The sequence below is a fragment of the Sceloporus undulatus genome, chromosome 7 (genome assembly GCF_019175285.1).
Source record: "Sceloporus undulatus isolate JIND9_A2432 ecotype Alabama chromosome 7, SceUnd_v1.1, whole genome shotgun sequence".
NCBI classification, from domain to species: domain Eukaryota; kingdom Metazoa; phylum Chordata; class Lepidosauria; order Squamata; family Phrynosomatidae; genus Sceloporus; species Sceloporus undulatus.
Window position 1 is genome coordinate 12,173,372 of NC_056528.1, and position 27,986 is coordinate 12,201,357.

At 45.7% G+C, this 27,986-nt stretch overlaps 1 protein-coding gene across 6 annotated transcripts; it reads right to left on the reverse strand.

Moving 5' to 3' along the window:
• Window positions 1–16: 16 nt before the first annotated feature.
• On the reverse strand, window positions 17–26,487 carry TTLL11 (tubulin tyrosine ligase like 11). Of its 6 annotated transcripts, none has more exons than XM_042480206.1 (9): window positions 25,943–26,487; window positions 19,914–20,010; window positions 19,299–19,432; window positions 17,122–17,697; window positions 16,491–16,586; window positions 16,056–16,177; window positions 9,854–10,132; window positions 9,239–9,345; window positions 17–6,139 (listed from the first exon to the last, which is right to left on the reverse strand). In XM_042480206.1, exons 1-9 carry the CDS (start codon window positions 26,219–26,221, stop codon window positions 5,850–5,852), a joined length of 1,980 nt encoding a protein of 659 aa, XP_042336140.1. In that variant the 5' UTR covers window positions 26,222–26,487; the 3' UTR covers window positions 17–5,849. The 6 variants fall into 6 exon arrangements, with proteins under 6 accessions (XP_042336140.1, XP_042336141.1, XP_042336143.1 ...); XM_042480207.1 differs by having other exon boundaries at window positions 9,854–10,129; window positions 25,943–26,486; XM_042480209.1 differs by having other exon boundaries at window positions 26,328–26,479.
• Window positions 26,488–27,986: the final 1,499 nt, after the last annotated feature.

The following is a 27,986-nucleotide window of genomic DNA, read 5'->3' on the forward strand; positions in this document are numbered from 1 at the left end:
AGGAGGACTCTAGAGATTCCTAGAGAGACCACTTCTCTAGGCATTTGTAGGTCTTCTGGTGCAATTTCATGGTCAACGTTGGCACATGGTGGCCACAGAATTGCCCTGGAACACCTGGAGAGGTGTTCTTTCAGGTTAAAAGAAAACAGTAGGTTTTTTCATTTGAATTTCCCCACTTTCATGGGGGTCCTGAGCCCCGAACCCCAGCGAATACGGAGGGCCCACACATAGAGCCCCTGCAAGAGCCACCAGTTGTCATTGCAAGTAAGTCCACTAACAGGCAACCTTGGATTAATTTTGCTACAGCTGAAGAAATTCAGAAACTGCAGAAATTCTGGATTCTGCCTTGAAAAATTGTTCACTTTGGACATCCCAATTCAAAACTACAAAATGTGGCCAGCTTGAATCGCCATCTTGAAATGTGAAACAAAGCTTAAATAACATCAGACATCCCCCCATACGATTCCTTGCTTTTTTCATACATCAAATGTGAGCTGTTGCAGTTTTTCTGCAGCATGCCAGTTAGCAGATATTAATACCATTGCATGTCAAAATATAGCCAACCAGTGTCAAATGGTTCCAAATCCTGAAACCGAGTGCCAAAAGATGGATTTAACACATAGGTATATATCAGTGAAACATGTAAGGAAGCCTTGTGGGAATATATCGTTTGGAGAAAACCGTATTTTCAGCTCTAGAAACCCTAACCAGAGTCCCAAACTAACCATTGAAATGGAGACACATTCCCGAGCGACTGAGTAGTTTTTACATTCACATTACATGCAGAACTGGGCTTACTCTTCATCGTTTCAAACAGTGAAACTAAATTAAAACTGGAGCCCAGGCAAACGCACAATTGCACACAAAGGAGAGGATGGATTTTGCAAAACAAACAGCCTGGGCAAAATAGATTATGCAAGGAAGCAAAAAACAGGAGGCCATAATAATCACAGAAGTGAAGGGCATATCTTGAACCTCAAGTATTGGCTGGTCCAAGGGGCTCCAAGAAAAGGCCCTCCCAGGCTGCGGTACAATAACACCCCAAACCCACCAAACGGGGATCCCTCGACTGGCCCAACTAAAATACACACTGCAAGGTTTGGAAGCAACAACGGCTTCTCCATCAGGCAAAGGGGTTTGTCAACTAGCCATATTTGGCCCAGGTTTGCATTTGGTCAAGAGGCTGGGTGTTCTGAGTACGGAGGATAGCTGTTGGGTTTCCCTGAGAGCAACTGCTCTTGCAAAAGAAGGCTCTATCCCTCAGCCTTGCAACCAAGGGGAATAAATAAGATAAATGCCCATTTTGCCCCTCTCTCCACAAAAAAAAAAAAAAAAAGACCACAAATGGGGGCTTTACTTACTTTGGGGAGCTGGAAGCACCCTCTTCCTCCTCTCAACCCAATTCAGGGGGCTTTTCCCTCCTGAGGCGCCTGGGAAGAACCCAACAGGTGTGCCTCCTCAGGTCATCAGCCTCCCTGGCCAGCAGCACCTTTGCAAAGCCTTCTGGGAGATGGAGTTTGGGCCTCCAGACATTTTGGACTTCAGCTTCCAGGAGATCCAGCCAGCATGGCCAATGCTCAGGAATTCTGGGGACTGAAGTCCAAAGTGTCTGGAAGACCAAAGGTTGAGAACCACTGCTCCAGACCAAGCCAAGGAGAAGCCCCCAAACCTTGCATTTCCACTTGAACATTCCCAACATTTCACAGACCAAATGGTCCAGCAAAATGGCCAAGCAACGTCAGGATGGGCAAAAGCTGTCCATACGGACGGATGCAGAGGAGAGGCTTTTCAGGGAAAGGGGAGATTCAGCCGTCCCACTTTTGCAATTTAAATTTTGTCAAGCGAAATACATTTCCAATGCTTGAAGGGAAGCACAGGACAAAGAGGGAAAGTGGGGAAGAGGAGGAGAAGGATGTTTGAAAAGCAGCTGGAAAAGCGGGGCGGCAAAGCATTGACCATCTCTGCCAAATCAGGACAATGTCCAGCTCAGAACTTGATTCCCGACAGCTAGAGGATGGGCATCAATGTGCATTGCTTCATAGTCTGTTCTCTTAGGCTTGTTTTAAAAAGTGGTTAGTTTATATTTTGCTGCATTTTGATTTGAGATTTTTAGTTTTTATCTGTATTTTGGTTGATGACTATGTAAAGTGCCATGTGAAACTTAATGGCGCTATATAAACTTTAACTAATAATAACAATAACAATAATGTCCAGGAGGAGAGATGCTTTTGAAAACCAGAGAGAAGCAAGTGGAGACCACTCCTTGACCTTTTCTTGCAATATGGTTTTCAACAATATTATTGCTATGTCCAAAACCTGTGTCCAAGGGGAGATGGAGAATTAAAGCAGTTTGACACCAGAGAAATAAAAGATGGTCAACAACACAGATTTCTAGCAAAAATGCTTCTCTGCTTCTCCAGAACTGATGATCTTGTAATTTGAGAAAAACTGGAGCTCATTTGCAATACAATTATTGGACTAGAGAAGGCCTACAGATAGTAGCCTTCCTAGAATAGGAGATTGAACCTTCTTGAATTCTCCCGTTTCCAGTGGCCTGGGAGCCTGTGACTTGGATCCGGAAATGGGATTTATTTCTTATTTCCCACTCAGACGCTCTCTCTCTGACTTGATAAAAAGGGGGTTCCCTTTCCTCCTCCAAGGTACCAATTAGCTACCTGATCTAATTACAGTAATTGCCAATACATATTATACATCCGACTCTGCACACATGCTTAGCTCATTTCTTGGCAAGCTCAGCAGCTATTGCTTGCATGGGTCTCTTTTTCAATCGAGAAAAAGGGGAATCTCCAACCAAGCAAAAGAAGAGGGAAAATGGGGTTGGGAGGCCAAATGTCTCTCCTGCTCCTGTGTCTTAACAGCAGCTTGGCAAATAGGAATCTGGGACGCATTGCCTTTTTTGCCCTAGAAAGGAGACAACAGTCAAGGGTAAGGCTTCAACCATTTGGATTGTTGCACTACAATATGTTAAGCATATTGCACAAGGACAGAGCTGGGAGGGAATAGGAGACATATTGGTCAAAACAATCCCATTCTTACTACTATGGATATCTTTTTTTATTGTGGGTTGAAAGCAAGTGTCACCTGGAACCATCTGGATTTTGGGGTGGGGAAGGGGGGCAGAACACATCAAGTTCTCCTTTAAAAAATATGGTCCTACAAACGCACAATGGCTTGAAGTCTAATTATGTAAGGATCAGTAGAGTCTAATCCAGCTACAAAGGAACAGAGTGCTAAAAGAATTTCAATTAAGACTAGGCTGATGCAAGGAGCCTCCAAAGTGGAGAGACAACGGAGCAAGGGGCATTTCGCACTTGGTTTTGAGGCTAAGATCATTGCAGGCAGCTCACTAAAATGTAAGGGGATCCCAAAATCCTGCAAAGACCTTTTTAAGCCTATGGGGCTTACTTCTGAATTAGAACAAACTCCTCAGGGCTTAGACCTGGGACATTTGGGCATTATTCACAGGTCCCAGTGAAGCAATGAAAAGAGGCTGGCAGGACTATGTATTACAGATGGGAAGGACTATGTATCACAGACCTTCAATGGTCCTGATTTGGCAAGGACCGTCCTAATTAATCCTCTGTCATCCCACTTTTTAAGCTGCTTTTAAAATGTCCCGGTTTCTCTCCTCACCTTCTGCTTTCTGGAAGTCCCCACTTTTCTAGAAGTTCTGGTGGGAAAGGAAGGGACTGGATGATGTTTGGCTTGGTTCATTTGTGGGGATATTAGTAAACTGGGTCAATGTTTACAGCCGCTCCTCTTCTATGCCAGGTCCCAGAAAGATACTGCTCTTTCCCCTAAATATTCCCCATCCATTCCCACTTCTGCAAGGCCACTCTGCTCCTTTGGCTAACTGCAGAGAAACCCTCCAAGCATCTTTTTGCCAGAAACTTTGCCCTATGCCTGAGGCACAGGGGCTAAAGGCAGAGAATCTCTATCCCAAGACAGCATCAGTTTCAAGGAAAAGAGAGAAAAATTATTCAATTCTGTGGTCATCAAATAAGATCAGGAGAGAAGGGAAAGAAGGCTTTCTGAGAAAGAGAGGTGAAGAAGTGTAGTGCCACTTAAGACGTCCCCAAGGGACAATGACAACGCTGGGTCTATATTCCTGTGACAGGCACATCGCAGAGAACAGCTTTCTGGGCAGTGCAAAAATAGATGGACTCTGGGTTTCTGAGTGACAGAGAGAAACAGCTCTCTGCACCCAAATTGCCAGCCGCTCAAAAAAGTCATGCCAGCTTCAGGAAGTGGGAAAGTGGGCTAGAAATGAAAGCTGAGAGACACAAGGGCTTTCTCATGCAGCTCATGGCCGTTTGAATGAAGTGCCAATCTTGCCCGCTAGTGGCAATGGCAGACTCTGACAGCATCTCCAACGGGGAGCAAGGATTCTTGCCCATCCCTGGCAATGCTTCTGCTGGGGGGAAAAAAAGAGCATGCTTCTTTTCATACATGAGACAGGGGCCAAGACTGTCAAACCCTTGATCCCCAACTCTTGTGGATACCCATATGATAAATGGGCACGGCTGGTTCAGTTCTTCTACATGGAAACCCCAAGAACAGAGGACCTCTTTCAATCTGAGAGCCAGGTTCAATGTCAGATAAAATCTTGCAGAGCGGGGCAAAACACCAGCAGGCTTTAGCTCAGTAAAACTCTTACTGCCGGGAATTAAGGGAAAGGGAATGAGGAAATTGCTTGCCCCTCTGGTCTCTGGAAATCCTGCTCCAGTTCTCTAGCCCCATGCCACAAAAACCCAGAACTTTCAGCTTCTGTTATTTTTTAAAAAAATTGACAGGTCTCACTGGTGCACTTTCATCTTTCATCATCTAGAAACTTGCCCTTTTGCTTTTTTATTTTAACAACAGCTTCCAATTTTGAAAAGGTGAACACTCCAAGCAAACATCTGCCTGTGTCCTGTGCAATAGTGGAATGGCCGATGCAGTCTTGCTGAAGTGTTTCTGAAAGCAGATCCTAAGTAACATATTTAATTTAATCTTACGCCCAGCTGTCCTGGACGGGTGCTAATTGTTCAGCCCCGGGTGGCATGCAAGGGTGCTGGCATTCCCATGGAGCAGCAGCTCAGGATGAAAGCCCAGCCTTGAGGAAGCCTATCTCCCACCCAAACCCCACCTCTATGAAGCTTGTATGTGCGCACATTGGATCCAAGGAGCCAAAATCAAGCCACAGCTTCCTATGCAGCCCTCAAATTTGGCTGGGACCTTCTGCAAGCAGAGAAGGTGCCCAGTTACAGAATTACACAGCATGCCTACAGTGGCACCTTTGTGCACACTTTCCAGTCCATTTGGATGAAACAAGCCCTCACAAAATGTCTGAAATAAATAAATAGGATTTTAGTTCTCCATAACCAACATCTCCTCTCTCTCTCATACGCTGCTCTGTCCTAATCACAATCTCTCCCATCACCTCCTGCAATGCAAAACACACAACCGGAGGCTGCTTCCTCCTAGCCCTCTTTGACAAGGGATGCCACAAGCTGGACTCGCTTTAGCAAGGTCTTTCCATCTCTGGTGTCAGTTCTGACCCGCCTGATGTCTCCAGCCTTCAAGAGATGACTTTCATCAACCTGAAACATAAGAGAGTCTGCCGGCCACATTACAGCCTCTGACTGGGATGTTGTGAATCAGCAGGTCTTGCACCAACTGCAAGGATTTGGGTGAAGGAGCCTCAATCTAGGGCAGACAGCAATAAATAAAAAATAGGTCTCTTAAGGTGGGAAGAGGAGGATTCCACTTCCACCTCTGGTGGCGCAGAGTGGCTTCCAACTCCTCAGAGGTTTGTTTCTCATGCCTCCCCATGAATGGTGACCTCTTTAGGGCTGGGGACCTCTGTAGTCGACCAGTTTATGGGCTGACGTGCCGTGGCATGGCGGCGTTGCGTGAACAGCAGGACTGAGCTGCAGCTTGTCATGGTGGCAGGTGACCAGGGTGGTCCGGCGCTCGGGGAGGAGTCGGCTGCAGGTTTGGCGCTTCTCATCCAGGGCAGCCAAGTTGTACTCACAGAAGTCAACCAGCAGCTCCACTTGTTCGTGGAGGGAGAGGGATTTGTACCTCCGCTGAGCCAGGAAACAGACCGCTTCCACAAAAGCCTGCAGGCCCATCCCTGGAAGACAAAGAGAGGGAAAAGGGGATGTCTGAAAGGAGCAGTGACACAAACATACTCTTACTTTATCTCCGCGTGTGAGAATGAATAAATGTCAACAGTTTTCTCCCACTGCAAGAGTTTGATAACTTTTTTTCCCATTTGTATTTAAATTTTCAAAACAAAAACACCAAACTCCAAAAACACGCATCTCCATAAAAATACTGGAGGGGATCCTTTATTTTTATGCAAGACCCCCAACCCAGAAGCCAAGAAAGCTGGAGCCTGGAAAGGCACCTTTCAGAAGTGCTGTACTTGTGGATTCCTGCCTGTCCCTTTGGCATCCTTTCCAACTCTAAGATTCTGTGACTCTCTAATTCTGTCAGGGAAATGCCTCTTTGAGAGGCTTACTTGGCTATTAAGTGCAAGTGCTAAAGAACAATTTTCCAGATGAGGCTTTGTGTGTGCATTTGTGTGTGGTCATTGTTTGTCCATTCAATTCAGGCTTCCTCAGGCAAGGGGAAGAGAAGAAAGAAGTAATCTGAAAAGGCGCAATTATGCTCTGAGGTATAATTTGCCTCAAGTGAGGGCTACGGTTGGGGTCAGCCGCAAGGTGGGCAGCAAACTGCCTGGCAAAGAGCCTGCCAGGTTTATCGGAGCTAAACAGACGCAAATTCCAGATGTTGTGTTATCAGTCATGGTGGAATAGAGGGAGAGAACAAGAGCAAGAGAATAGCCCCCTGTGCCCTGTCCAAAAAGGGACATAGACGCACATAAGTCACTAACAGGATGCCAGGCCTGGTGGGTTAGAAATCTGTTGGGCATGCTGGGATATTGCAGAAGGAGAGCCAATGGTGGGGCAGAAGTATCCACAAACAAGCAGTCTTTAACTCTGTCTCTTGTTGTCTTCCCATTTAGCCTGTGAATAGAGTCTCTCTGTTTCCTCCTCAAGCAAATGATTACTTTTTCCTGTCATAAATGATGAGTTTAGGGGGAGGCATATCAGACCCCTTCCGCCATTCAAAGGTCTACTTCACATTTCAGGTAATGAAACCTGTTTCCGCCCATTCCTCTCGAGGGGGGGGATTTTTTTTCCTCTCCAAAGCCCCTCGGTTGATAAACACTAATTTCGCTTCACAGTTCCCTACTATGAGCCTACTTTGTGGATATTAAAATAAGACCCATCCATTACCATTTTTAATAAAACCTGACAATTGAATGAGTGTAAGAGATGCAAAATGAGCATTTGAGGCTTCCTGTTGTTAAGGTTCACTGGGAAACAGAGTGGATATTAAAAAATTGATAAGAAAGACACACACACAGGGAAGAGAGAAAAAGAGAGAGAAGAGAAGAGTCAATTGTAAAACAGAAGTAATTGCTTCCCTCAAATTTGAGTTTTAAATCTTGCCTTTTCAACAGGCCTTTGCTTTTATGAGCCTTCAGAAGTGACACCATTTAGGTTCCCTCTCCAGAATGAATTTTTATAAGGCTTGTCAGATCACAAAAGCACAAGGCATCCCCGGGTATAGCTTTCTTTGCTTGTAACCTAAGGACTCCAGAAAGAGACAGGAAGCTCTGTGAAAGAGAAAGCAGGAGGAGAGGAGGAGGGGGAGTCTTGCACTTCCCTTTAGACTCAGGCAAAAGCAAACTGCTGCAGCCTCTCCTGGCTTATCTGTCCCTCCTCTTTATTCACTTTTGCGATTTCCACCACACTTTCATGGCGTTTGGCCACATATATCCCAGTTTTCACCTGTGAAATGTTGGTGGGCACAGTAGGGTGATATTTTATCTCTAATGGCCCAGGATGTGGCATGGCAGGGTCTCACTGGCAGTGAGGAAGGTAAGCACCAGGGAACTCAGGAAACGCACAAACCGCACAGTTGCCCGGAAAGCGGCTGGCAGCCAGGACTATGAAAGGTGCAATTTTGCCTGAGGAAAAGAATCCAGGAAATTTGCAGAGCAGATGTATTTTGAATGGCTCAAAGGGAAGCACAGAAGCTTTCAGAGAGGAGGGAGGGAGGAAGGACTGTGGTACCTTCAATGCAGCATAAATAAAATATTTGTCTTATCACCCCACTCTGGTCAGCAAAACAAAAGATGCAGTGCCGATAAACAACAACAGCCACACACAAAAAAGGCACTCGCACAAATCTGTTGCCAGTGACATCCCATGAACAACAGATTCTGCTTATGTGCAGCAATTTAAGATGCAAACCACCACTCCCCAAAACCCCCCAACCAAGCGCTAATCCAGAATTAACAATGGGCCAGATGGCAACGCTCGTTTCAAGCGATAAACATGAAAAATAAGCTTCCTCCTGCTTCTGATTGCCCATCAATTTTGGTACTTACTAATGGAACTCAAAAAAGTTGGACATTTCTGCTAACTTTATTTCCAGCAAAGGCAGACAACGTCTCCTCGCTTCTGGGCCGGCTGCCCAGCTTTCCACCGCCAATTCTAAATCTGCAGGTGCCCCTGCGAAAATTCGAGGGTGGGTTTAGCATCTCCTTTTCTCCGCCAGTGGAGGGTTGAGGGCTTCCATGTCACTGAGGAGTGTATCTGCTCTTAGTTGTAGCATGAAGGAGCTTTAAAGGATCTGCCCGTGGCGGCTAATCTATTAGGGATAAATGTGGCTCAGGGCCTTGGATAGCTACTTTTAAGTTCAGTCTAAAGCCCAGAACAGATTCACACACACACCTTTCACTGACATTAGAAGCCATCAGCTACTATGAGTTTTGTCCCTGCTTAAAGACAAGAAAACCTGACTCCCTAAAAATTAAAATGAATATGGGATTCTTAGCTTGGGTGACCCCAAGAAGAACTGAGCACCAATGAGAGGCTAGAGAGACTCCCTGGGTACCCAGGAGAACTTGGAGGCAGCCCCCTGCAAAACAAATACAGTACCCCTCCCAAGTCCTTCTAAGGGACAAGAGAGGCATTTTCATCTTGATTGGGGGGGGGGGCATTTTATGACAAGGAGAAGTCTTTTTTTACAAGAGGAAGTGACACTGCTACCATGGCATATATGTAATTGCCTCTTAACATTCAGGAAGGGGGGAATCTGCAGAAAAGATCCCCATCCTCTGATTCAGCATTTTTTTTAAAAATGGAAAGCTCACCTGAATCTCTCTGATCCATCCCAAAGCTGCTGCCCCTTCGCGTGATGTCAATGTAGAGGATATCTGCGGCAGCCATGCTGAAGCCACTGTTGCTTATCTTGCTGTTTCTAATACAGCAGAAAGAAAGAAATGGAGGAGGAGACAGAAAATGATCAAAAGGTCACCCTAATTGGACACAGAGTTCAGAAGGAGCGAGTTACAAGTCGAGTCGAAACCAGCAACACAGGCAGCAGGACAGGGTTTTGGGGGGAGCGGGTTCAACCCTGGCAAGCAGACTGTTCTTCATTTCAGCTCCTTGGGGGTACTTGCAGGATAGGGCAAATCACTCATCCTGTCTTTTATTACTGAAACATCCTTAAATACACATTGTAAGCCTTTTATAAACAACAGTGGCACTTTGGCTTTTCATCTGAACTTTCCAAAGGCTTTCCAAAGTTCTTTATCACACTTTACAAAATAAGTTTTTGGAGACACAGTTACTTTCTCCAACACTACAGTGAATAATGACATCAAGCACTGAAATGAATAATAAGCATGGACTGCTTGAATAAAGCAACTATCCAAGCTCCAAGGACTTACACACTTTTGTGGGAGGAGTAACCCCTACCCTTTCACCTGATAAATGTCCGGAAGGCTGTGGGTCCCAGCTTGGTTGTCCCTTTGACACCCAGGAAGCGGATGAAGAGAGCTGCAATCCGTTCCACCAGTCGCAAGTAGTCGAATTGCTTGGCGTACTTTGGGAACACCTGCTTCAGGCACAGGGCAGGCACCTTCTCCTCTGGGCTTTGGCCGCTATCCAGCTCAGGTTTTTCTATCAATTCTTCATCAAGGAAGTCGTCTTCTCCTCCTCCTCCTCTTTCTTCTTCCTCTCCTGGAGACGCAAGTTCAGCTCTGCTGTTCAAACAGTGACAACACAAAAACTGCATTAGTGTCTTTGGTGTTTCCCTGAACTGTTTCCCCCAGGAGAAGCAATTGTGTTGTTTGTCCATTAACACCCTGCTGGGGTCTGTGTTGCCACAAGCCAACGTCAAGGGCATTTAGGAAAGAAACTGGGTGCAAACATTTACTTGTGTTTGGAAGGAACCATTTTTGTGCTGTGTGAAATAAAAATAAAGAAGGAGAAGACAGGGCAGGAGGGAAGTTATGTTCAGAGCCACCAAAACAGTCAACCACCCCCTGCGGCAGTTCCTTACAGGGGCAAACAGCTCTTACAGTCAAGAAGTTCCTACTACTAATAATATTCCAAATTTCAATGATTTTCCCCAAACTGCTTTTTCCCCCCAAAAACCCTGTTTTACAGCATGGCTTTTAAATATATATATTTATCAATCACCTAAGGATGTATCAGTTTGTGATGCCAATCCCAAGCACATGCTGCTTTGACTCTGTACTGTTTTAGGGGTCTGGGCCATAAAGTGGCCTAGCAAATGTTAAAAACCAAGCAACCGTGGACACCCATTTTTCCTTCAGAACTGGACAATTTGGGGAGAATCTTCAAACCTGGGTTATCTTCTGTTGGGAGGCCAAACTCTGAATGTTACTCTGATAGATGGAAGGAGACTCATGAAGAAGAGAAGCAGGAAAATGAGAGTAGTAGCAACTGAACCGTGACTCTTCACAAATTCTTCTGCCGGAGGACAGTGTAGAGCTGGCCAAGACAATTAGATTAAGCGAACCAAAGGCCAGCCATGAGGCGAGGGCCACCCAGTGCCATCCCGATTTTTTTTCTGTCTAAAAAGCAGTGTCTCATTTACATACTAATATCTGACCCCGATACATTCATTTCTCTAATTTTCCGAGTGGCGACAGATCCTCCTTCAGAAGGGATCACCAGTGGAGAAATGTATTAACGACGTTTGGAGGAAGAAGAAGGAAGTTGTGGAGTCAGGAACGGGGGGGGGGGGGGGGGAAGAGAGAAAGGATTTCAATTTGAACAAAGCTTATGAAAATCCAAGAGACTGCTTATCTTTTAAACATGATTACTAATTTATTAACGTTTCTTCCCCCTGTCTGCACCATCTCCTCATCCTTCTCCGTGGCCTTAATCTTTATGCTAATACACTTTGGTACGGGTGTCCCTCAGCTACATTTCCAACAGCTAATTAAAGGCTCCGAGATTTACAACTGTGGCCCAAATGGCAGCTGTCAAGTTCAAAGTCGCATGGAGGCCGGAGCTGCTGTCTGGAAGATGACAATTTTTTAAGAACAAAACAAAAAATGTTCGCTTTACAGGATGTTTTGTACCAGGAGAAGGTGGAGCAAAAGAGAGGGAAGATTTATGCTGCAGTTCTTAATCAGGTGGTTGCCACTTTCCTATGAAATGGGAACTATTCCACTTGGGGTTCATGGTAAACCAATTCACAGCATTCCTCCTTGTACAGCTCATCCTCATGTTTAGGTGGAAACACTGCTCTTGTAATCTGGATCCATGTTCTGCTCTCTGGAATTGCAAAAAATAAGCTGGTGCCATCTTCTCCACAACATCCCTTCAGATATTTAAAGATAGTTATCACATAACCTCTTGGTTTTCTCTTCTCCAAGCTAAACATCCCCAGTCATTCCTCATAAGGCTTCGTTTTCAGACCTTTGATCCTTTTGGTTGCCCTCCTCTGGACAGCTTGTCAATATCCTTCTTGAATTGTGATGCGCAGAGCAGAGTGTTGGACCCTTTAGGCCAAAGAAGCCCAAGAAGATTCATGCATTCGATCCTTTTGACTTCCAGAAGGCTGTATCCTACTCAAATGCTGTGGGGTAGGAGTTACAAACTGCAAAAAAGGTATCCTAAATTGCAGACGTCGAGCCAGCCCACTTGCTAGCTGGTGCAGACTGCCCTGATAGCAAGTCTGGGGAAGTCCCCAGGTACTACGGTTTGTTAAGCTGCAAAATGCTGCCGCGTATCCGAAGCTAAGAACTAAAGAATAAATTATGCTTGAAATGTGAGAGGCAGGGAACTACATTAGCACCTTAGCACTATAAATGAAAAGGACAGGAGTCGTTCTGCAAAGGCGGAAAGCAGCTGTTTGTTTCTCTTGTTTTTCAGGGATCCAGCTGACTAGGAAACCAAGTGAAAATTTGGGTTGCTCTTGTTGTGTGCCTTCAAGTAATTTCTGAATTATGGTGTCCCCAAGGTGTTTTGTTGGCAAGATTTGTTCCGAGGGATTTTGCCATTGCCTTCCTCTGAGGCTGAGACAGTGCTACTTAGAGGCCATGGGGGAAATGTTTTGAAGCCACTCTGGGCACTTTAGGCCTGGTGAAGCCTTTTTGCTAACAGAAAGTAGCTCAGAAATGGACATCCAGGTCACTTCTCCTCTGGGGGAAAAAATGGCATCTCCTAGGACTAAAATGACAAGGGGGCACACATGTGGCACAATTGTCACCCATACTCTCTGGGAGGGATTTGGGGGCAAAATAAATTCAAAAAATTACAAGAATTGTGAGTCTTTGAGCAGGGCATAGGGCCACAAAAACTCTCTGGCAACACACACACACTCCCATCCTCCGTTCGTAGGACAGTTCCATACGCTCCTCTCGAGCCTCGTAAAAGAGAAACTGCAGCAAAACAAAAAACGACAAAAGTGGGTTACTAAAGCCGCTACACTTATTATTTGTCGGGAGGGAAGAAAGAAGGAACTCTTTCCCAATTTTTCTCCAGGCTAATTAGCGCTAATAAAGCAGGACTCAAATATTTCCTTTTGGCACGACAGGGAAGCCGAATCATTAAGCGCTGCGGGGAGAGAGATGGGGATGATGTGGAGAGAAAAGGATCGTCAAAAGCCATTTGGAGCGCGCACCAGAGAAAGCCATGCACACGACTCCCAATTAAACACCAGGCAGACAGGCAAACGCTTGATGGCAATTTCTAAAATTATATATATAGACACACACATACATACACACACTTACACATGCAAAAATGTACACACTTTCCCCATCCCAATTTAAGTCTAAAAGCTTTGTTCAAAAAAATCATATCTCTTCCTCTGTGCAAACCCCACCACCAAAGAGAACTTTTAACAATTTCAAATAAACTGTCAGCAATTAAGTCTAGTGTTTGCAAGATTTTAATTTGACTGTTGCAACTACAGAGGTGTCAGCCCACCTACCCAGCTACCCATCCAGGCTCCCTCTCTGTTCACACACTCTGCTGCCACCAAGATCCTTACAAAAATGGTTTGCAAAAGCATTTGAGAAATATAATTTTGTTTGGGCGCACAGATCCAAGCCACGAGGGCCATGAATCATGGTCTTAATGACACGGAGGTTTGTGTGTTCACAACAATCCCCAATACATACATGTCATTTTGTGCTGTTGTTTCTACACACAGACGCTTTAGCCTCGTTGCTCAAATTGCTTCGAGAACACAGTGATGGGAAATGGAGGAGAAAGCTATGCACAACTGCAAAAGGAGAACAAGAACTGCGCTTGGGCAAGTCACACTCTCTCTGCCTCAGAGGAAGGCTATGGCAAAGCTCCTCTGAATAATATATCCTGCCAAGAAAACCCTAGGAGAAGGTTGCCATCAGTTGGCCAGTGAGAACCAAGGTTCGAATCCCCGCTTAGCCATGGAAACCCACTGGATGACTTTGGGCTAATCATACTCTATCAGTCTCAGAGGATGGTGAGAAACCTCCCTGGAATAATGAACCCTAGAATATGGCTGCCATAAATCAGTCAACTTGAAGGCACACGGCAACAAGAAAACAGGGTTTTGACATCTGAGGGATGCACACACACACACTTTTAATTGTTTGGTTGATCCTTTTTCCTGTTCTGAAATGTGTTTTTCGGAAATAAATCACCAGCCAATTCCTGACAGGGAGTGTTTTAAGAGAGAACTGGGCCCATCAAAATGGAGAAAATGGGAAATAGGGGAGGTTTGGGGGTGGGAATCACTCCTTGTAAAAGATAAACATCACAAGGGAAAGATATCAGGCCTCCCTAAAGGGCAGCAGGAGCTTTCTCTGAGCTGTTAATTTTTCCAGACAGCAGGAAAGCTTTAGGACACTGCCTTTAAAAAGACTTAGTTTCATTGAGACACTTCATTTGTTTTAATTGAGGGGATAATTAGCAGCAGATCAAACCCATCCCTGTTAAGCCAATCTTCACTTTCTCAACTCATTTCATCAACTTTGTCAGCAAAAAGCACAAAGTGCTGAACATTATTGGAGCAACGAAAAGAGCAACGAAACCGAGCAGAGAGGAGAACTGCAACAAAATTTTGCAGCGCACAGCAGTTCTGTTACGTTCCAACTACTCTATTTGGTTCCTGCGCCACTTTTTCTTCCCCAACTCCATTCCAACAATCAGTCAATCTTCTGGGACCACTGTGGGAAGTGGGCTCCTGGATTGGATAGTATCTTTGGTCGGTGATCCATGGAATCATAGAAGGGGTTTTATAGTCCAGTCCTCCACCAGCAAAGGAACTAGCAGTGCTCTTCTTATAAATATTAATCAGAGCTTTTGCATCACATGGCCAGCAGGGTCTCTGGGAGTTGTAGTCCAATGAAGTAACTTCTCCCAGCTCTGTTTTTAATTATGGGAGGGGGGAAATAAGTAACCAAGGACTTTTGGCTGTGTGGGTATGAGAAATAATACAGTACAAATGGTGAAACGTAAACGGCTTCCGCCTGCATCCTCTCCGTCTCAGCAATGGTCCAAGAAAGACCTCTGCATTTCTTTCTGGGAAATATGACCTTTTTGCTTTGGATGGCTTTGGGTTCTGCCCAAGAGAGCTTTTGTGCTGGGATAGATTGCTGGGTTGGAGAGAAAGAGAAATGGTGGGTGGAGGGGAGCAGCGTTCTTTTGAAAGGCCATGTTTATTCTCTCCAAACAAGGGGATGATTTTTTTTTTTAACATGCAATTTCCACACATTTCAGCCAGGATGAGATAAGCAATTCATCACCGGGTTCCATCATCGTGTGGCTTTCATACTGAATGGATATGCAAATCTGCTACTGCAGGATTTCAAGAGTTGGAGATGATGCCAGGGAATCGAAAATATGTAGAACAGAAAGTGCAAATTACTAAGGCCTCTTGGATCTAATATTAGAGAGAGCTATTAAAATGAAAACACAGTGCCAAGGGAGGGGAGGCGGAAGAGAGGCTGCCGGGGAAAGGAGGGAAGCAGGCTGGTCATTAAACCCTCCGCCGTTAGACCGACGCCAGAGAGCCAGAAGGGACGGCTCCCCATTGCAAAGTGGGGCCAAGCCGCCAGGACGGTCTCTCCTAGAAAAGACCCACTGACCACTGTTGGGGAGTTTATTCTCCCTTACCCATAATCCTAGAACCCAAAATGATAATCTGCTAAAGCTGAATAGGAGAGTCTTCAGGGCCGATAACAAAGGAAAGTGTTCTGGACGTGGCGAATAGTTAAACCGCGGGACTCACTGCCACAAGATGTTGTGACAGCTGCCTACATGGACATCTTTGAAGAGGTGGGGGGACAGATACATTTATTTCTTCGATTACCCCACTTCTCTCCTGGTACAGAACCCAAGGTGTTTTTTACACTATTAAAACAAAGTACAGCTATAGTCTATTTGATACCAATGTTTTAAAGACCATTAGATTAAAAAAAAAAACTAAAAGCACAACATTTTTAAAACACATGAAAACCTGGTTTATAAAAAAGGATGAAAGTGTAACACCCTGCGTAACACAAAAAATTAGGGGGAAAAGATACACTTGAGCAACTGACACAGGTTGTAGAAATGAGAATACTGACTGCTCCACCTTGTCTTTAGCCATTCGTGGCTTGTCAGTCTTCCTCCTCTATGCCACCTGAAAAGGGAACGTGAAATCGAAGTGATACTCACCCCATGTCATCCTGCTTCTTTTTCTTGTGGGGATCTACCAAGCGGAGGGTGTCCCGGATGACCGCAACCTTAACCTCTTCGTCAACGGGGCTGGGGACGTATTCAAAAACTCCTGGTGAAACCTGGAAATCCATACAACCCCCCCCCAAAAAAAAAGATATTCTGGTAAGTGACAGAGCTTCAGCATGCATTACAATATGCATGCGTTCATTCCCTGTTCAAGAGCCAAAGAAGAAAGAGCTTAACCAACAGCTGGCTTCTAATCTTGCCCTTCCCTCCCAAGCAGAAGGAGAGTCACAGAGGTTTACATTAAGACACCCGAGTGGAACCTCCCTGAACTGGAGCAATATATCTGTGTATCATGGTGGAGGAGGAACACTTAGGAAACTTCGTGTTATCAGTTAGATCTGTAGCGTTGTGCAGTGAGAGCCTTACCTCTTTCTCATGCTCGATTTTCATGCTGGGATTAGCATTGACCTCCAGCAGTATTGGCTTCAGATTCCTCATCAGGAGAATGTCAAACCCTAAAATCTTTAAAGAGAAGAGGCATCAACAGCTTCCTTTCCACTTCCACTTTCATATCAAACAAGCAAATCATCCCCAGCCTTTCTTAGTCTGAGGTGTGACAGACAGGGATGCAACACTTGCCCTATTTTGTTCTTAAGCATGAAAATAAAAAATATCAGAAGTTTTCACTCTGCTGGGAAACATGAAAAGGGTTTTCTTGTGCTTTTTTAATTATATTTTCCCACATTCTATCCACAGTTTTTCACAATTGACAATTTATTTGCAAAACTATCACAATGTATTTTTGTGCAAAAAAGGTTTTCACAAAACATACAACACTCTACACAATCCCATTAATATCTTGTACTATGTTAGGGCGCACAACTGGCTATTTTGGTGCTCCAAGGACCACACACAGCCCATGAGCCACACTTTGCACATCCCTGCTTCAGACCAAAGCATATTATTTTGGGAATTGCAGTCCCACAACATCTGGAAGATGACCTGATCTCTATCCCAGTCAATCCCAAAGAGAATTCTGTTGTTGTTCTGGGCTTACCTGGAAACAAGATGGCCCCGGCTTCCCTGTGGGAATATCAGACTGGTAATACACCTTCAGCTCAGGGACCATGGCGATCACTGTCTTGATGACCAGTGAAATGATATCAGACCAGACCTTCCGGACATTGACACCGTTGGACGAGAGCCTGTCCAAGATGCTACAAAACGTCCTTTTGCTGCCTGTGTTGGCACTGTCTGAGTGGACAAAGTTCCCGCTGTGGATGTTGAGGGAGTAATTGGTCAAGTGCATGAACACCTGGTGGAGGTTCCTCAGGTGGGGCTCCTGGTAGGGCTCGGTACAGAAGCGGCAGAGTCCATCTTTGGCCACGTAAACTTCCAGAGGGTCTAAGGATTTCAGCAGGACATACAGACGGATGTCGAACTTGAGCTTGTCGATCAGGAAAGGCTTGGACATGTACTCCTGGACCACCGCAGGCCTCGTCTGGAGGTTGCCCGTCATCCGGACATCGCCAGGGTCTTTAATGAGGTATATCCCGTCCCCCTGACATCCACCATCGGGCTTCACGATAAAGGTGGGCCTCCACGAAGGATTGGTGTCTTTGATCATGTGAACCTAAAACAGGAAACCAGAAGGTGTATTTTCATCCATTGTATCTCACCTCCTCCTTAGGGGGAATCAGAGTGCCTTACTATATTTTCACAACAGCTAAAGAATTTAAGGTGAAAGAATGTCCACACTCAGTGAGGGATCTTCATTTCTAAGAAGAAATTATGTATGCACACCAGATGCTCAGTTTATTATCCCCTCTGTTGTAAGCCACCCGGATTCCCAGTGATTGGGCGGCATATAAATAAATCCTATTATTATTATTATTTTCTCGTGTATTTAATTTATATCCTGTTACATTCATAGACATACAGTTGGTTTTCACCCCCAACCCTCAGTCTGCCCCATGGCCTTTTTGGGAAAATGGCAAAAATGATAGCCACAAGAGAAGAAATATCACTTACAGCAAACTGCAATGCACCACTGTGGCCTGGGAGCCATACAAATAGTTCTGGGTGCCACATATAGCCTAAGTGCCGCACGTTGCCCATCCCAACTTAAAAATAAATCTCTTTCTCTGTCTGCTTCCTTGAGCCCCAGTACAGCAGTTTAGCGTGTTTTGAGGTGGAAGGGAGGAAGAATAAGTAAACTTTTAGAAAAACCCAAAAAGTTCCCTTTCCCATCATCTCCCACTTTATGAAACTTTACGAGACGGAATTTCACATCCTCTTGATGTTCGTAGAAGTGGCGTGAAATGTGATGTTTGGTAACAAAACTGGCACTTTCCCCTTAAAGCACAGACGGAGGACCATCTGTGGGGCTGTTTTATCGCCCATCTGTTTTTCCCTCAAAAAACGACTCATCCGGGCTTCCATGGAAATGTCGCTGGGAAGGGGAGAGGAGAGGATCTTGCTCATTTGGTGGAGGCAGAGTCTCTGGTGGCTAAAATACCTGGGGTGGGCAGGAGCCAAAATTGCCCTCCTTGGGAAGAACCAAGGGAAGAACTGTAAAAGTGAATAGTTGCAGTCATAAGCTGGCGTTGTGGTTGGGACTTACATCTTCATAACAAGCCTTACATGAGTGCAAAATTGAATTTAGTACTCTCGCAATGTTGACAACGTTCACTTAAGATCTGCCATGATGACATTACAACAAACAGGCATCCGTTCCACAATAGTGGAGTGACTGATGCTCCATGGTGCAATGCTCCATGGGCACCAATGCACATTGGCATATTTCCTGATGCACAACCAGACACAGGCTAGGAAGTAATGAAGCACAACAGCCGTGCTTGATGCACATCAGAAGTGTTCAATGTGCATTAGAAGACTCTGGCCAGTGCCCAGACCCACATCTCTACAATTGCCTAACGAGGTTTTGTTGTGTTTCTGCTACAAAGTTACAAATTCATAAAGTTATCAAATATAGACTGTGATGCAGGATCTCAGCCATTGTTCCAAAAGTACTCTGTTATCATTGTTTTCTTTTGTATTCTACTTTACTTTACCCAGAGTGCCTCAAAGGCAATTTAGATGGTCTAAAGTTCCTTTAAAACCCAGAGCAGAGTCACCCCTCCACCAAACTGGAAGTCACAGTACTGCCACTGGCTTCAGGAAATTTGGGACCATCCCACACAGAGAGAAAAGAAAAGGGAAACAGCTACAGACCTCAGCCAGAAAGATGGCGAACTCCTCCGGCAGGATCCAGGAGCGGGGGTAGAAGTTGTACTCCTCGGGGAAGAGCTCCTGCATTGTCCGCATGGCACGGCTCAGCGTGATCTTGCGCACCATTTCAGTCATGCCTGAGGAAAGAGAAGAAGGAAAGTGTCAGCTAGGGCCAGGCCTGGAGGCAGCAACAGTTTTTACCGGACCAGAATAACGAATACTATAGAGTCAAAACAAACAAAAGGTCAACCCTAAAAGATGACGCAGCTGCCAAATGTTTTTTTTAAAAAGAGCGTAATCGTTTGAATGTTGGACTATGACTCCAGGAGACCAGGTTTCAAATCCCTGCTCAGCCATGGAAACCCATGAGCGGCCCTGGGCAAGTCACACTCTCTCAGTCCCAGAGGAAGGCAATGGTCAACATCCTCTGAAGAAATCTCACCTAGAAAACCCTGGGAGAGGGTCATCAGAAGTCAAAGCCAGCTCAAAGGCACACCACCACCACAACAACAAGCGACAGGTTTGTTTGGGGAAGATCATGCTGAAGGGGGTCAGCCGTGCAACAATTAACCTCTCCATTCAATCACAGTTTTAATTTGCAGCACAGCATTCAATTACCTGGAAATTTGTTGACTAGGCCTGAATAGATGGCATTATCGTGAAATGACACGGCGTGCCAGTAGATGTCGCAGGGCAAACGTCGACCAAAAGGAAACTGGAAAGGGGCAAAAATACAAGAGTTAGACAACCGAAACTAGATCAGACACAAATTAGACATCTTTCCGCTTTTAAAAGGAGGGGTTGCTGTGTTTTGGGAGGGAAGAGAGCAGCCTGGTCAGGAAAAGAACTCTTTTAGAACTGTGGTTCTGTGTGTGTTTTCCTGGGAAAGTTACCTTTTTGAACAACAATTGGCATAAGCCTCTTCCTTGCACAACCACTTTCCAGGGTAAGTAATTTAGGAGATGTGACTCCCAAAAATAACTTTTTAAAATACTGTCGGGGGGGAAAGCCTCACTCAATGCAATGAGATTTATCATCAAATAAAAAGGGGGGAAATCACACTGTACATCTCCCTCTCTCTTTTAAAGTCCCTAGCTTGAGCCTATGCCTATTTACTTTGGAAAATGAACATCTCTTCCCCCAGTTTGCCCATTAAAACTACCTTTGTTCCAACTCCTCAGTTGACCACTGATGAAACCATGCCAAGTTCAAGGCTCTGACAGTGCAGTTTCCGCTTTCCAACCTGCTCTGCTCCAAATTATTTAACCCTCCTTGGGACAAAGAAAGCCATCTCCACCACTGCCTTGCTTCCAAATTAACTAGAAGACACTGAGAAGTGTACCCAGGAGGAAAGGAGGCCAGTCCTACAACACACAAAGTGCTTCAGGGCAAAAAGCAGCATGCAAGTCTCCAGACCTCTCCAAGGAAAGCATCTTTCAACATCCCCTTCTCCCACTGCTGAGAAACATTTCCACTGCTAGAGAAGCAGCATTTCCAAAGCAGAGATATCCTCTGCCTGCTGAGTGTTATTTTCTTTGCCAGCCAAGTTGTTTTCATTCTCACCATGGAAAGATTGTGTGAAAAACCAGGATGGAGAGAGAGAGAGAGAGAGAGAGAGAGAGAGACAAAAGGGACAGCTTTCTAGCTTTTCCCTCAACTGGTTCCTTTATTTCCAAAGAGCACCCAACCCCTGGTTTTGTCGGCAGCCATTCTGGGAGCAGCGGCGGTGGGAATTCATTAAGAGGCTAATTGATCCAATGTTGTATTTCTCCCCTGATTAATGAAGGAGGGTGGCACCTACAACCGAGAGCGACTGCAAATGGGCCACCGGTGATTCATCTCATTATTGCTTCATTCTGGGAGAGGAAAGGAAGGGGGAAACAAAAACACCGGCTCTAGACATGTGTGACAAACATGCAACTGCTGAGAAAACAAAGAAGGGGTGTCATCTCTCCTGCCCATTTTTCACCCAATACACCTGGAAAACAAATGGAAAGATGAGTGCTGTTCCCTTTTTAAAACATAAATAAATCAATATGTCTATTCACTCCAAGGTTGCTTATCACACTGCAGAATGAATGCAGTTTGACACCACTTTAACTACTGTACAAATCCCAGAATTCTCCAGTCATGGCAGTTAAAGTGGTGTCAAACTGCATTAATTCTGCAGTGTAGATGCAGCCTCTGTGTCCTCAGTGAAATCCCTTACATCCCACTAGTGATGACCCTGGCGTTTGGTGTCCTTTCACTCTTGCACAACAAACCGCATTATCCCAGTTAGAAGTGAATTCACTCCAAAATGAGCACAAAGGCACAAACTCCACATGGCTCTTGCAGCAACTAGAAGGACTCAAAGGGACAGGCAGATCCAAGAATGTAAGGGAGAAAAACAGGTTGAGATAGGGCTGAAATTCAGGCTTGACCTGTTTAGAAACATAGGCCACTGTGGGGCCCCTGTTTGCGTAGCAGTGCGGCAATGCTGTCAAAACAACGCTGCTGTAACTGTGGCAACAGGAACGCACAAGCCAAGCCTGCGCAGCAATCCGTTCCTTCACTCCTCCTCGCTGTGTCTTTAAACCTAAGCAGGCACTTCTTCGGATTTGAGAAGGGCTTTACTCTAGGAAGGAAGGCTTGGGCCCAGATTACCTGAACCCTTGTTATCTCCCCACAGGAACATGCCAGAGTTTTAAGGTCTTTGGAGAAGAGCTTTCTCTCAGTCCCGCCACCATCTCAGATGTGTTTGGAGAGCATCTTCCTGGTGGCTATCAATTATGGATGTTGAGCCTCCTTGTCCTGAAACAGTCTAATTCTGGAAGTCCACAACTGTGGGGATTTGACAACAGTGGACACTAGTCTCTTTCCATGTTACCCTGAGAATCACCCTGAAATGCACTATAATGATATAAAAGGAGTCTGGACAACCTTGAAGTACAAAGACTGGAAACAGTGGGCCCTTGTTATCCGCTGGGGTTTGGCTCCCGGGTCCCCCCCCATGGACACCAAAATCTGTGGATGCTCATGTTCCATTCAATACAATGGCATAGAAAACATATACAATGGCAAATGGTTTGCTTTCTGGAATGTATATATATTTTAAAGTATTTTCAATCCGTGGATAAAATGTTTGTGGATAAGGAGAGCTGACTGTACCTTTTTGTTGCAGTTGTTCTTCATTTAAGAAACCATTTCTCACAGTTCCTACCCTTTTGTGACATTTAGACACGAAATGTGTGGGCTGCATGAAGCTGCAGCCATGAATGATAGGGAGGAGCAGCCACATCCCTAACTGAGCTAAAAGATGTTTGGGTTCAATGGGCATGTTATGAATCTGAATTCGTAAGATCCTGCAATCCAGTTATTCTGTTGTTTCACACTTCTGCACATAAGGAATGGCAAGAGAGACCCCTGCAGGCCAGAGCTGCCTCAACTAACCCTTGCTCCTGTCTTAATAAGCAGCTTTCTGCCTTCCGAGCTAATTATGCTAATTCCTCAACATTATGCAAATAACACAGCGGACAAAGGTGTCATCTTGTTCCGAAAAGATTTGTTCAGCCGACTTTTTTGGAAGCGTTATCCATTCTGATTAACACTGACACACACAATTCTCAGCTGCACCTTTACAAATGATTTCAGCGAGACCCAGACCCAGCAACGCAAGCCGGTCTCATTAGCACAAAATCCAATTTTAGCTGACCTTGTTTCTGCTAACCCTCTCTCCTTCCTCAAAAGTCGCAGGAAAAGAGTTGGCCACTTTTTAAAAAAAGGGGGGGGGTCCAAAAATATCTTGCCGTCACGCAAGTGGGGGAAACAGCATCTCAAAACATTATGTTCTCCCCACCAGGGTTCCAAAAATGCAAACCTACTTTTCTCTCCGCCCTTCTCCTTCCTCCCTCTCTTCTGTTCTCTGTGTCAGTTTCCTCTCTGCATTTCTGTATGTCTTCAGTAAAATAATTCAGTTCAGCATCCATGTCCATACAACGTTATAGCAACAGATCAGAAGCTCCGTTGGATATTAATCTTTTAACTGGAGGAAAAGTGATAACCATAGATCTCAACAAGTCTTCAATGAAACCAAGGCCAGGTGTGCTTCAATGCTATGGGTTCTCCTGGAGCCAAGGCACAAAAACAAGTACAACTGGCCAGTGACTTGGACTGAACGTTTTCCTATATAAAGGACAAGCTTCTATCAATATTTTATATTCCTTGGAAAACTACCTTGTTCAAAATTCCCCCTAACATAAGAAACAAAGCCAGGCAAATGGAGCAGTTTTAGAGTGGTCCCGCTTTTTTCCTTCCGCTCTCCCCACACTTCTGCCCATGGCGGATATGTTTTGCCCACGATTGGCAGCACCATCACCACCCAGTGCGGCCTGGTAACTTCCATGGGTCAAGGATGCTGGGTGGGGTGAACCTGCTTCCAGTATTAGCCCACTTTCTAAACAGGATTTCAAAGACTCCTGTTTGACGGTGATGGAACAGACTCCCTTGGAAGGGAGGTGGACTTTCCATCTTTGGAGGTCTTTGAACAGAGGGTTGGATGAGCATCTCTCAGGAATGCTTTCCTTGTGCAGTCTTGCAGTTTGTTTTGCTTGGAGAAGAGAAGCCTAAGAGGTGCCTTTGGATATCTGAAGGGATGTTATGCAGACGGTGGAGCAAACTTGTATTCTGCTGTTCCACAGTCCAATGGATTCAAATTAGTAGACAAAGAGATTCTTTATAAACATGAGGAAAAATCTCCTGACTGGGAAAGCTGTCAGCTAGTGAAGCATGGACTCCCTCACAGGATTGGCAAACTCTACATCTCTGGAGGTCTTTGAACAGAGGGCTAGATGGACGTTTCTCAGGAATGCTTTAGTTGTTAGTACAGTGGACCCTTGTTATCCATTGGGGTTTGGCCCCAGGACCCCCTGTGGATATCAAAATCCATGGAGGCTCAAGTCCCATTAAATATAATGGCACGGGAAAATGGTGTCCCTTTTATAAAAGGGCAAACTCAAGGTTTGCCTATGGGAATTTGTATATTTGTAAAGCTGTGGATGATTGAATCTGAGAATAAAATCTCTGTGGATAGAGAGGCTGACTGTAGTTGGCCCTTGGAGTCTCTAAGATGGTTCCAATTGTCCGGCTGGCTGTGCCTGGCTCCAGCCTTGCCCCTCGCGTCATGGAGGGCATGGAAGAGGAGAGAGGAGCAACATCACAAAAGCCATTGTCTCCTCCCAGACAATGTGAAACAAGCAGCTGCAGATCCCTCTCACAATCACGACTTCAGCTTCCTGGCCTCTGCAGCAAAAATATGCTGCTGCCCTTCAGGCTGGCATTTCCTAGGCAGCGGTGGATGGTTTCATGACACTGGGAATAATGAGTGCCATTGTCCTGTCGCTTGTTGTCCCATGGTTTGATTGCGGCACACGGTGATGAATCTGTAACAGATTTGCAGCATAACCTTTTGAGGCGGCCAAGGTGTCGGAGCTGTTGTCGAGGCGGGCATCGTTCAGCGCAACTTCAGATGGAAACCTGGAGCAGATGGACTGTGGCTTGCTTTTTAAATAAATACATATATATTAATATCCACCTCAGCCTCAAAGTCCACTCAAAGTGCCTAGGAGAAAGGCCAGCAATGATTCTGTCCCTTCTAATAATAATAATAATAATAACAACAACAACAACTATTTAAATGTCACTAGGAATTGTTGCCGACTCCCCCAAAATGGTCCAGTCCCTTGGCAAGGGCCTGCTCCCAAAGGTCTGCAGAAAGTGATTGATTTTTTTACTGATCTCTCTAAACATGGGACCCAGAAGAGCTGGAAAGTGTACAGACTACAACTCCCATCGCCCACAGCCACCCCTCCAGCCAGGCCTTCCTCCCTTCCAACCAGGCTCCTCCTTCACATGTACCCTATGGCAGATCCCATCATCCACAGCCACCCCTCCACCACAGCCTTTCCCAACTACAACAAAGCTTCGTCCAGATGGAGAATAAGACTACAACTCCCATCGCCTGCAGCCACATCTCCAACCAGGCTCCTCCCACATACGTACCCTCCTTACTGCAACTCCCATCGCCCACAGCCACCCTTCCATCCTGGGTGGACAGTGTTTCATTGCATCAACCCTTCCCAGCCCACCCTCCTTTTGGGTGTGGGGAAGATGGGTCTTGTGGTGTGTGGGAAGGATAGTGGTTCTGATACAAGGAGGATAGTGGGCCTCGTGGTACAGAGGATGATGGACCTTGTGGTGCAAGGGAAAGAGGATGGGGTTCTGGTGGTGAGGGAGGAGGATGGGTCATGTGGTGCAGGGGAAGAATGGGCTTTGTAGTGTGTGTCCTAGTGAGGAGGGGAAGATGGACCTTGTGGTGCGAAGGGGAGGATGGGCCTTGCGGTACAGAGCAGGAGCATGGGTCTTATGGTGCAGAGGGGCAGGATGGGTCTTGTGGTGCTGCAAGAGAGAGGGAAGATGGTCCTTGCGGTGCAAAGAAGGATAGGTTTTGTGGTGCAGCAGGGGAAGGAGGATGGGTCTTGTGGTGCTGGGGAGGAAGGAGGATGGGTCTTGTGATGCTGAGGGAGGATGGGTCGTGTGGTGCAGGCGGAGGATGGGCTTTGCAGTTGCAGGAGGGGAGGATGGGCCCTGCAGTCCTCCTGCCAGCCCACCTCCTTCCACCTGAGCTCCCTGAGGCTCCTCTTGAGGGCCTCCAGCGACGTCCTGGCCTTGGAGCTGTCCACCGTCACGGGGCGCGGGGCCCGGCGGAAGAGGCCCAGGCGAGGAGGAGGCCCCGGCGGAGGCTGCGCAGGCCCCGGCCCTTCCCCGGCCCCTTCCCCTTTCCTCCGCCGCCGCAGCGCCAGGCGACGCCTCGGGGACTCCGGCTTCGACGCTCCGCCGCCGGGGACTCTCCTCCGCGGGGAGGAAGCAGCCGGCGGAGGGGTCTCCATGAAGCCGCCGCCGCCGCCCGGGCCTCCTCCGTCGTCGTCGCCGTCGTCCTCAGCCCCGTGTGGCGTCGACGTTGCCCGGGCGAAGCCGAGAAACGCCCCGCTTTACCTCAGAGGGCCTTTTTATCCCCTCAGGGCCGCTTTTATTTCCAATTTTAGGCCTCCCTTCATAGGTTTAGGACTACGTTTCCCACAATCCTTTGCGACGAAGCTTGGGGTGCGCTCGCGTTCGATGGGTTCGGAGGCCTACATTTCCCAGAAGCCATCTCGGGGCTCCAAACCGGCGTAGCGCACCCTTCTAACCCTTCCGCCCTTCCTGCCTCAATAGCTATGGAACGCGATTGCACCCTTCTAACTCTTCCGACCTTCCCTGCGCGTGAAGCGCCTCAGTTCCGCCCAATAAAACTTCCCCTCATAGAAAAGCATGGAGGCCTTCAGCATTTCAAGATGGAGACCAACTGTGGGCCTCTTTTTTTGTCATGCTAAAGGGCTTTAATAAAGTTTTATTCCCCCCCCCCCCCATTTTAAAAAGAATTTCCCCTGCTTCAGCCATGGAAGGCCACTAAGGTGACCTTTTGGGGCGAGTCAAACTCTCAGCCTCAAAGCAATGGCCAAAAAACAACCACAGCAACAACAAGCTCTGAACAAAATTGAAAGCCAAGATGTGGCTTAATTATAATTAATATCACCTAATTGTGTGTGTTTTTTTTCAATTAAATATTTGTGGTATTTATTTATTTATTTATATTTATTTATTTATATCCCGCTCTTGGCCACAATATTAAAAAAAAAAGGACAATTAAAAACATAGGAGAAAAATTACATTAAAAATTGTGGTTTTTTAAAAAATTAAATATTGGTAGACAGAATGTATTTATTCATTATTGTATTTATTTGTATCCTGTGCTTAAAAAACATTAAAAAAACAGTTACAATTAAAAACATAGGGGGGAAAGTACATTAAAAAAGGGATTTGTTCAAAGAAATAGCCCTGTTAGTGTGGAAAAAAATCAGTTTTCGAAGGGACTAAGGCTGCATCCGCACTGCGGAAATAATCTGGTTTGACTCCACTTTTGTGTCTGAATGCTCAAAGGAGGGTGAAAAAGCTAGAATCGTTCCGAGTTTCTCAACTTTAAATACAATTTAAATTCCTAAAGTCATAAAACCTGAGGATGACAATGAGTCGCGGGGCCTGAAGATGGTGCTGCGACTATTGCAAAGGAAGCCCCAGTCTCTTTGCAACTTGCAATCTCTAATAATTAACAAGGGAACCATCATCATCATTATCATCATCTCCTTTTCCTCCTCCTCTGAGGAGAAAGAATGTGGACTTTTTGTTTCCAGAAAGACAAGTCCACTGTACCAAAAGCTACTTTAGTCATGGCTTCATTTTACAAAACTAGGGAAGAATTGGGGCGAAAATTTGCAAACATTACAACGGGAGCAAATCTTGCCAAGAAAACCTCATGATAGGGTTGCCTTAGGATTTCTGTAAGTCAGGAACAATATGAAGGCATATGACAACAACAACAACGAAACAGTTATCGCAAGCAATTTGTTGCTTAGCCACTGCAAACACAAACACACCCCATTAAAATTGTAAAAACTTCACATTTCAGCCGAGCGTTTAGAGTTTAGGCATCCAAAGCAAAGGGACAGAGAAACTGAATACAGCAAATGGAAAAGTCTAGTTAATGATTTCCAGTGTTTTCCTCTCTCTCTGCAATGCTAGAAATTTAGGGACCGAAGGAAGATTTAATGGACAGAA